Genomic DNA, 10159 nt, shown 5'->3' with positions numbered 1-10159 from the left:
ATATGACCTAGGATTGAGAATGTCTTCCCGGTGAAGGCTCTTTCCTAATTAGAGATCTGTAGTTCAAACCCCCAAGATGAATTATTCCCGGTGAAACATCTTGGCAAAAACCTTAGAATCCAAATAATAGGACACATCCACCCAAAGAGGAATTATTCCCGGTGAAACCTCTTACCCATTTGCTTAGAGCCAAAATAAGTTCAAAACTACATAGCTTTCTCTTGTGCTATAACAAGGACCCTCGATTAGCCTCCTCTTGGGCTTTGTACAAGGACCCACAGGCTTCTTAAAAGCATTTCCAGCTTCCTCTTGAGCTTGTATACAAGGACCCATCAGGTTTCTTATAAACATAGGAACAGGTCTTTAGTCACCTTTTAGCCTACCCTGGTGAGTTTCTTCCAATTTAAACCAGACTTAAAAAACAAGCTAAGTTTGTCTCAATTTCACATTGAGTACATTTTTGGAATGAGAGACATGGACAGTCTCTGTCACCCTTATCTTCATCAATCCTCCTCAGTAGAGTCAAAACCAACAAAAACAGTTAGCCTCAACCTTGGGCTTCATACAAGGCACCAAACAATAAAACTCCCCTGTCAAGAGTCTGCCTCAACCTTGGGCATTGTGCAAGGCAGATAATAGAGTCTCCCCAGTGAGTCTTTCATCACTTAGTAGCCACAACCTTGGGCTTTGTACAAGGCAGATAAACCATATCTTTCATGTGTCAAAGATTCCTAACACTTAGGATCTTTCCCCATATAGTCATCCATACTTAATTCATTTAAGAGTCCGCCACAACCTTGGGCTTTGTACAAGGCAGAAAATAATGTTTTCCCTAGCTAGAGTTAGCCACAACCTTGGGCTTTGTACAAGGCACATAAAATAGAGTCATTCATTCAATTATCCTCAACAGTTAGCCACAACCTTGGGCTTTGTACAAGGCACACAAATAGAGTCTCCTTAAGTAGAGTCAGCCTCAATTCTGGGCTTTATACAGAACACTAAAATACCCTGTAATTAATCCCCAGTGGAGTCATCTCCCAGAGTCAATAATTAATTAATCAAAAAGCCTCAAGCTTGGGCCTCATACAAGCCAGCTAAATTCAAATCTTTTATACAGTAGATAGACATAGCTTATCTCTATAGAGAGATATTTTTACTACTCTACCACATTCAAACAAACAAACATTTCAATTTCAATTTCAATCAAAGTCTCCCATTTAGGAATCTGAAAGACATGCTCTGGCACATCCCCAGACTTGTACACTTTCCCTAATTTGGACGAGCATCTTTCTTTCATTTAAGAGGCATCTGACTGGCATACTTGCACACACAAGTAAGGTCCCCCTCTTGAATGAAATGAATTCAGTTATTCTGTCACTCCTTTAAATGTTTGTGGTAGAATAGTACAAATACCTCTCTGCAGAGATGATTTCATGTCTCTTTACTGTAAACAGAGATTTAATTCCAAGCTTCAACCTTGAGCTTCAAGCAAGGCACCAAAAAAAACAATTAATTTCCCTAGTTAGTTCCCCGAACTACATTAAGCTCTGACTTCCACTAGGGATATGTAGGCATGAGGTTCACAAGGAATCTCAGCGAGCTAATAAAATACCAAAAATAGTCAGTCTGTCTGTCTTTCTTTAAATAATTCAAATTCCCTCTCCTAACACAAAGGAGAAACTTTCCCAATCATTAGCAGCAAACACAATCACAATGACACAGAGAAGGTTCCTGTAGAGTACTACAGATATGTAGGGTGTTTAAACACTTTCCTATGTATAACCGACCCCCCGGACTCCAGAATTTCTAGTCTAGGTGTAAATCCCCACACTTAGCAAACTCCTAGGGTTTAGTTGAGATCTTTTTTTTCCCTTTCCTACTCGTAGGACAAATAAGAAAGTTCGTGTGATATCGTAGGAAGAACTGAAATAAAATTCATCCCACCACGGGCGCATTCTCCTTCCAAATTTCGCGTGAAGGGTCTAGCGTGCCGTCCTCCCAAGTGAAACGGGGAGGTAAAGAAAACGACACCACAGGCTTTTTTTAGAAGACCCAATTTCCTTTGATGGTGAATGTAGGAATTTAAATTTACCCAAACAAAAAAAACTTCCTTCTCGGAAGTCTGTAGTGAATTTAGGGGAAAGGTTTAATGCTAGACCGTCTTATTTCGCTTTCCTGGTTCCTGATCAAATCGAAGGGTCTAAATCTAAATCTTTTCCGACCAAAATTATTAGCAACGATATTGAAGATATCTCAAACAGCTCGTTCCACATTCACAATTCGTTGACTGATTCAAAAGTTTGGAGGTGTAATGAGAAAATAAAGCGGAACGATTACTCTGAAGTTGGGCAGAAAATTTGGGGAACATTTTCAAAGTTGGGGGTGGTAGGCAGGGCGGATAGGGATTCTAACATCAAAGAAGTGGAAGGAATGGAGTTCAGAGATAAAGAAGGAAAGAAGGCAAAGATGGCGAAACTCAATAGGAATCGATGAATATAGTCTCCTTCAACATCAGAGGAGGTGGAAGTATAGTAAAAAGGAGAAGGGTGAGCACTATTATCCAATCTGGTAATTTTGATTTCTGTTTTATTCAGGAAACGAAAATGGGCATATTTGGAGATTTTATGGCCTCTTCTTTCTGGGGAAACAAAGAAGTGGAGTGGACTGCCTCATCTTCTCAAGGTGCTTCTGGAGGTATGGCAATCTTATGGAAGAAAGGTTCTGTTTCCGTTATCTCTAGTTTCATAGGTAATGGGTACGTTGGTATTAATATAATCTGGAAAGAGGGTTCGTATAACTTAGTAAATGTTTACGCGCCGTGTAACGCTTCAGATAGAAGGCAATTATGGAGAGATTTGATTGGGAGGAAGTAGAGTAGTAGTAATATTGAATGGTGTTTGGGAGGGCATTTCAACGAGGTTTGTAGCAGGGAGGAAAGGAAGGGAATTAGAGATGTGCATAACAATCGTAACATGGCTGAGTTTAGGAGGTTCATAGAAGTTATAGAGTTAGTAGATATTCCGTGTATCGGGAGCAGATTTATGTGGTTTAAAGCAAATGTAACGGCTATGAGTCACATTGATAGATTTCTAGTATCGAACAAGATGATAGAAGATTGGGATATCATAGACCAAAGGGTGGGTGCTAGGGATGTTTCAGACCACTGTCACATTTGGTTAAACATCGGGAAGATCGACTGGGGACCTAAGCTGTTTAGATTTAATAATGCTTGGTTCAATCATCAAGGTTTTATCCCTTTTATCAAGGAGGAATGGAGGAAACTTGAAGTTAGAGGCAGAGGGGATTATGTGCTTTATGAGAAACTGAAAAGATTGAAACCGAAAATCAGAAAATGGAATCAGGAAATCTTCGGTTGGATTGATTTAAAAGTTTGCGAGAAGGTAGAAAACTTGAATGATCTTGACAGAATGCTGGTAGAACACCATGGAGAGGATCTCTTGCACATGGTAGAAGATAGGTACAAAATTTCTAGCGACATTTGGAATACGTTAAATCTGAAGGAACTTATGCTTAAACAAAAATCAAAACAGCTTTGGCTTAAAGAAGGAGACAGAAACTCTCGGTTTTTCCATAATTCGATCAAGGCTCGTCAACAAAGAAATGTGATTTCTGCTGTTATGGGGAGTGATGGTTTAGTGGAAGGAGTGAATGAAGTGAAAGAGGCAGTGAAATCACATTTTGAGCAATACTTTAAAGAAAATAATGGGAGTAGACTGGTTCCGGCTGATCTGAATTTTAGGAGTTTTAGTGAGGAGGACCAACGGTGGCTCGACAGACCATTCACGGAGGATGAAGTGAAACAAGCTGTTTGGGACTGCGACAGAAGTAAAAGTGCAGGGCCTGATGGATTTTTCCTTGAGTTCTTTAAGAAATGCTGGGAATTCATAAAAGAAGATGTTCATAAATTCGTGGCTGACTTCCACAAAGATGCTAGATTGACAAAAGCGTGCACTTCTTCTTTCATAACACTCATTCCTAAGATTTCTAACCCTTAATCTTTAAATGTGTACAGACCTATTTGCCTTGTGGGAAGCCTTTATAAAATTCTATCCAAAATCATGTCTGCAAGTATTAAAGGAGTGATCAGCAAGTTAGTTTCCATCAACCAATCTGCTTTTGTGCCTGGGAGAAACATTCTAGATAGGGTCCTACTGATCAACGAGACTATGGACATGGCTAGAAGAGAGAAAAGGGGCTGTGTAGTTATGAAGGTGGATTTCGAAAAGGCGTATGACTGTGTAAGTTGGGATTTCTTGCGTTTCATGTTGGTAAAAATGGGGTTTGGTCTTAAATGGCTAAGCTGGATGGAAAGTTGCATATTTTCAAGTCATACTTCTATTATCATAAATGGTAGCACAACAAAGGATTTCAGAGTGGAGAAAGGATTACGGCAAGGAGATCCAATATCTCCTTTTCTATTCGTCTTAGTTACTGAGGCATTAACGAGTCTAATGAAGAAGGCGGTGGAAATTTGAGATTATAGTGGTTTCAAGATCAATGAAGAAGAAGAGATTAACATAGTGCAATTCGCGGATGATACGATTCTAGTGGCGGATGGTAATAGTAATAACTTTTGGATGATGAAGTCTATGTTAAGGGGTTTTGAGATGATGACAGGATTGAAGATTAACTTCTTTAAGAGCAAGATTTATGGTATTCATGTTAGCGATTGGCTTTTGGAAGCGGGCTCTGTTTTTTTGAATTGTGATATTAATCAATTACCTTTCAAATATTTAGGAGTGAAAGTTGGTGATAGCCCGAGAAAAGTTTCTATGTGGAAAGACTTAATTGTGCAATTGAGAGCTAAATTGTCATCGTGGAAAGGAAGACATCTAAATATGGCGGGTCTTGTTTTACTGATTAATTCTATTTTGAATGTTGTCCCGATATACTCTCTATCTTTTTACAAAGCTCCATCTAAAGTGATCAAAGAAATCCGGAAAATTCAAAGCAATTTTTTATGGCATGGTAGTGATAGCAGCCGATCTATCCATTGGGTGAGCTGGAAGTTAATTTGTTGTCCGAAGGAGAAAGGTGGTCTTGGAGTTAGGGACGTGAAGACTGTAAATTTGTCTTTATTGAATAAATGGAAGTGGCGAATTATTAACGATCAAGAGGCGGTTTGTTATAGCAGTTTAAGAGAAAGATATGGAAACATAGTAGTTAAAGTGTTAAGCGGAGAAGATAGTGAGCTGAAAAGAAACGATTCAATTTGGTGGCGCGATCTGATTTTATTGAAGTACTCTGATTCTGTTAGTAATAATGATTTCACAGATGTTGTATTGAGTAAGGTGAACAATGGTCAGAGCACTGCGTTTTGGCAATCGAAATGGATGGGAAATCAATCTTTAAAGGACGCATTCCCTGTGTTATTTGCTGCTGCCAGGAACAGGTCTGTTTGTGTAGCAGAGGCTGGAGTTTGGCACGGTTCAGATTGGAGTTGGAACCTCGAAACCATGGTGGACAGTGCTGATCCGTTTGTCCAGGCGCATCATGATGATCTTATGGAGATGCTGTCCAAGGTTGAGCTGAGCAGGGATTCTGAAGATAGTCACAATTGGAAGATGACGGAAGAAGGTACGTTTACCGTTAAATCTTGTTTCGGTTTAATTTCAGCAGAGTTAAATGTAGGAGATATGGTTGATGAAGCCATCCTGAAAAAGCTTTGAATTTTTTGTGGAAAACCAAAGCTCCGGCTAAGTTGTCTTTCTCTGGCTGGAGAGTTATTTTGAATAGGATAGCAACCAAAGATAAACTCATCAAACGTAATGTTGTGTTGGACTCAAACGATAATCTTTGCGTCTCCTGTCACTTACATGATGAAACTATTTCCCATCTTTTTGGATCATGCTCTTTCATGGAAAACATATGGAATTCTGTTTGTAAGTGGTTAGGAGAGGACATGGTTCTGTCTGTGGAGGATATTAAGGCCTATTTCTACCATGCAGAGAAGATCATTCAAGTGGCTAAGAGGAATATATTAGGTGTTGTTTGGCTGGTAACGATTTGGAGTGCATGGTTAGTGAGAAACGATTGTATTTTTAATCTCATCACTCCCTCTTTCGATAATTGTATGTCCGCCATAGTGTTTAGAACGTGGACTTGGATCTCCTCAATTTGTTCTATAAAACAGGGTTGTAATTTTTACACTTGGAACTCTTTCCCTCTCCTTTGTTTTCGGAGGTAGAGTTTTTCCGTGTTTGTAATATGGGTTGAGTATCCCAAAATACTCCGTTTTTAATAGATTTCTTGTCTATTAAAAAAATAATAATAATAATTTAGATCTTAGTTATTTGTTGGTGAATGTAAATGTTTTATCATAAAATATATTATTTATAGTTGTAAGATTCTAATTTTAAGAGTAACCTAACTCTCAAATTTTAGTATATCATGCTTCCTAAACCTAACTAAATATTAAATCCTAAGAAAACTCACCTTGAAGGTTTGAGATGGAAATCATGTTGCTTGTTTGCTTGAAAAGAAATTGTTTCTTCTTCTCCAATTTTGTCTTTGAACTTCTTGTCATTTTCTCCTCCCTTCCAAGTTTTTCAATCCATACTTCTAATTTCAGCCATTGCTCGTGTTCTTGATTCAATCAATGGTGACGGTGGGAAATGAAGCTTTATATGCAAGATAATGAAACTTGCATCCTAGTCCAATTCTCCCTTCATTATGCTTACACATTCTTGGTGCTCAATGACCATATTTCCCTTCATTATGCTTTCCTACTTCCTAGTATAATATTATTAAATAAACTCAGAATTTATCCATAATATTAGTAATTTATTTAATACATGTAATAACATATGTCTACTGATTATTTACTTTGAGTAATGAAATTCTAATGTTGTCTATTTTTTTCAAATCATTTCCACATCATTAATTACATCACATTAAAAATGTAGGGGCCAAAAAATTTTCATCTAAAATTAAAAAGCAAAATATAAAAATAGAGAGACTAATAATTTATTTTGATTAAAATAAAAGGATAAAAAATACATTAAAGTTTTAAAAAAGTATAATAAAAAAATAATGAGCTTTGACGATCATGAAGAATTATTTGTGGTGAGATCTTTGCTAAGGTTGAATGATCATTTGTGTGAACAAATAGTTACACATATCACGTTGATTTGAGATATTTATCATTAATTTAAATTTTATAATTGGCTTTTAGTAACTTCTAAGTGCTAAAAACAATTTATTTAAAGTAAAAAAAATAACATGGAATTTATACTTTTAAAGCAATCAATATTTTCTTACATGCTAGGGAAAAACAATGTCTCAAATTCTCATGTTTATTTATGCTTTCATCATCTTTTCCTCACCATTTTTTGTTGTAGCCAGTGAAAGTATATTATTTTCGCAATTTTTAAATTTATCTTATACACAATATTATATCAATTTTTAGTAACAATTAATTTTTCTTATTTGATATTGCAGCCCGTGTGCCATGCATACATGACAATGACTGTCCAGTGGCGATTTTACCAATGGTTGTACAATGTATTGATAATTTTTGTAAGTTCTGGAATGCATATGAACCAAAGGAAGAAAGTTAGTCTAATGAAATTGGGTTTATTCATTAGAATATTTCACTTGCTTTCAGAAAAATAATAATTTCATTCTGCTATCATGGATGAATGTACTTACAATGAAGTTCGTAAGAATAGTATATAGGTAATAATAGTATATAGAGTAATGTTATTCATACACCTAATTGTTATATTAATACTTACACTTAACAGTACTTTATAGAAGTCATTAAATTTAGTTAATGCAGTGTAAAAACTTAGTTATTGCAGCAATGAAGTTGGTTAATGCAACATCCAGATATTAAAAATAATTTTTAGCAGTCACCAAACTTGGTTAATGCAGTGCAAAAACTTGGTTAATTTGGTAATAAAGTTGGTTAAAGCAACATCCAGGTATTAAAAATATTTTTTAGCAGTCATCAAATTTGACTAATTCAGTGTAAAAACTTGGTTAATACAGTAATGAAGTTGGTTAATGCACGTCCAGGTATTAAAAATAAACGTCCGCACATGAATAGTATCTGTCCTTACATGAATAGTATTCGTCCGTACATGAACAGTGTCGTCCGTACATGAACACTGTCGTCCGTACATACGGTGTAGAGGTAAGATTTGATGTAAGAATAGCATTTCTGTAAGTATATATATATATATATATATATATATATATATATGTATATATATATATATATATATATATATATATATATATATATATATATATATATATATATATATATATATATATATATATATATATATATATATATGGGTTAATGAACTTTTTCGTCCCTTTAAATATTGCAGATTTCGTTTTTAGTCCCTCCAAAATTTTCCTTTAAGAAATCGTCCCTTCAAAATTTTTCTTCCGAACTATTGGTCCCTAACGTCAAATTTCGTAGCTAATCAGTGGCTAAAGTCGTAGCTAATCTCTAGCAAATTTGACGTTAGGGACCAATAGTTTAGAAGAAAAATTTTGAAGGGACGATTTCTTAAAGGAAAATTTTGAAGGGACTAAAAACGAAATTTGCAATATTTAGAGGGACCAAAAAGTTCATTAACACTATATATATTGTGTGTGTCACTAGATCCTCTTAATATAGAATAGTTCTGTTAGATTCTTTTTCTATATCTTTACTTGAATTTAATGAAATGAGGCAGCAATCTTGATCAATTCTATCTTCTCACTTCATAGACTCTAACTTTTCATAGAAGATGAACTGCTTTTTCTGAATTGGAATACTTCTTGTATTCACTTTAATAAAATTTTCACTTATAAAGAATAAAATATTGCTCAAATCTTAGATTCCCTTCAAAAGTCTGAATGTTTTTTTATAAGCAAAAAAAAATTAAATTTAGAGAAATATTAGGGTACTCCAACTCAAATACAACCAAAATAAAAAAAAAGAATCGGAAGTATAAACAAAGATCCGAAAAGTTACACCACCAATCAATCCAATGAATTTCATTAGTTTTTTTCGAAACGAAGCAAATCAATCCCAAGAACAAAGCTTCACCACATCCATCAATCCTGCAACTACAACCGTCCATTTAAAGAGGATTTTGTTCTTGCCGACCAGATAATCTAGTGTAGACCACAGAACAAGAAACTCAACACAAATGACAAAGTTTGCCGCAACTTAAAACACTCAAAAAATAATGGAAGTGCTTAACCGGAGATGAAACTGTTAGTGCGTAAGGCATTTTGGGGTTGTGTGTGTGAGAGAGGTATTGAAAAACTGAATTACAAATGAATATATATATATATATATATATATATATATATATATATATATATATATATATATATATATATATATATATATATATATATATAACTTCCAAACCAAGTAACTAATTTGGGTTTGGGGTTGGATTACACATCATAGATTATATCTCAACATACCCCCATATATTCCAAGTCATCGAACACAAGCTAATCATTGTTGATCTAAACTATTCCAAATTTCTTTTTCAATTTCAGGAATCTATCAATCTAATTTAATCATTTGGTGAAAATGTCGGCCTGCTGTGCTTCCCTTAAGCAATGCCTCACTTCAAGTATACCTTGATTTACCTTTTCCCTTAAGAAGTGAAATTTAGCTTCGATGTGCTAACTCATTCCATGCATAACTGGATTCTTTGCAAGATTTATGGCAAACTTTTTGCCGATCTCCAGCACCAGAGGCTTCTTCACTTCGACCTCCATCTCTTTCAACATAGATCTAATCCAAATTGCGTGACACACAACATAAGATCCTGTTATATATTCAACCTCACGCAATGATAATGCCACCTCATGTTGCTTTCTTGAGTAACATGAGATTTGGGCACCAAATACTTGAAAGAAATAGCCAGTTGTGCTTCTTCAATCTTCCTTATCTCCGCACCAATCAGCAGATTTGATAGCAAGTTATTATAGCTTCTTTTCTTTCAAAATCTCGTAGAAACAAAATTTCACAATTTATCGATTCGTTTAAGTATCTCAGGATTCTCTTGCAAACTTCACGTGCGACACCCATGGTTCACTCATATATCTGCTTATCATTCTGACTGAGAAATCTATATCAAGTCAACTGTTGTCTATTGCACACATTTCTCAGAGA

The 10159-nt window shown here is 35.4% G+C and overlaps 1 protein-coding gene and 1 long non-coding RNA gene across 5 annotated transcripts; both read left to right on the top strand.

The window, feature by feature from the left end:
- The first annotated feature begins 4079 nt into the window (after nt 1–4079).
- LOC131605097 (secreted RxLR effector protein 78-like) lies at nt 4080–4496 on the top strand. The gene has a single exon (XM_058877495.1). The coding sequence runs from the start codon at nt 4080–4082 to the stop codon at nt 4494–4496; it is 417 nt and encodes a 138-aa protein (XP_058733478.1).
- Nucleotides 4497–7218: 2722 nt separating this feature from the next.
- Nucleotides 7219–9954, top strand: LOC131606959 (uncharacterized). 4 transcript variants are annotated; one of them, XR_009285131.1, is made up of 3 exons: nt 7225–7370; nt 7462–8158; nt 9538–9954. It is a non-coding gene; the product is annotated as an uncharacterized LOC131606959 (long non-coding RNA). The 4 variants fall into 4 exon arrangements; XR_009285133.1 differs by lacking the exon at nt 9538–9954 and having other exon boundaries at nt 7462–7946; nt 8022–8184; XR_009285132.1 differs by lacking the exon at nt 9538–9954 and having other exon boundaries at nt 7462–7946; nt 8041–8175.
- Nucleotides 9955–10159: the final 205 nt, after the last annotated feature.

The sequence above is a fragment of the Vicia villosa genome, linkage group LG5 (assembly GCF_029867415.1).
Source record: "Vicia villosa cultivar HV-30 ecotype Madison, WI linkage group LG5, Vvil1.0, whole genome shotgun sequence".
Lineage (NCBI taxonomy): Eukaryota > Viridiplantae > Streptophyta > Magnoliopsida > Fabales > Fabaceae > Vicia > Vicia villosa.
This window is presented reverse-complemented; position numbering and strand designations above follow the sequence as displayed.

Bases quoted from the DNA above. Each gene is read 5' to 3' on its own strand.
- LOC131605097 (XM_058877495.1), top strand. From the start codon at position 4,080: ATGTCTGCAAGTATTAAAGGAGTGATCAGCAAGTTAGTTTCCATCAAC.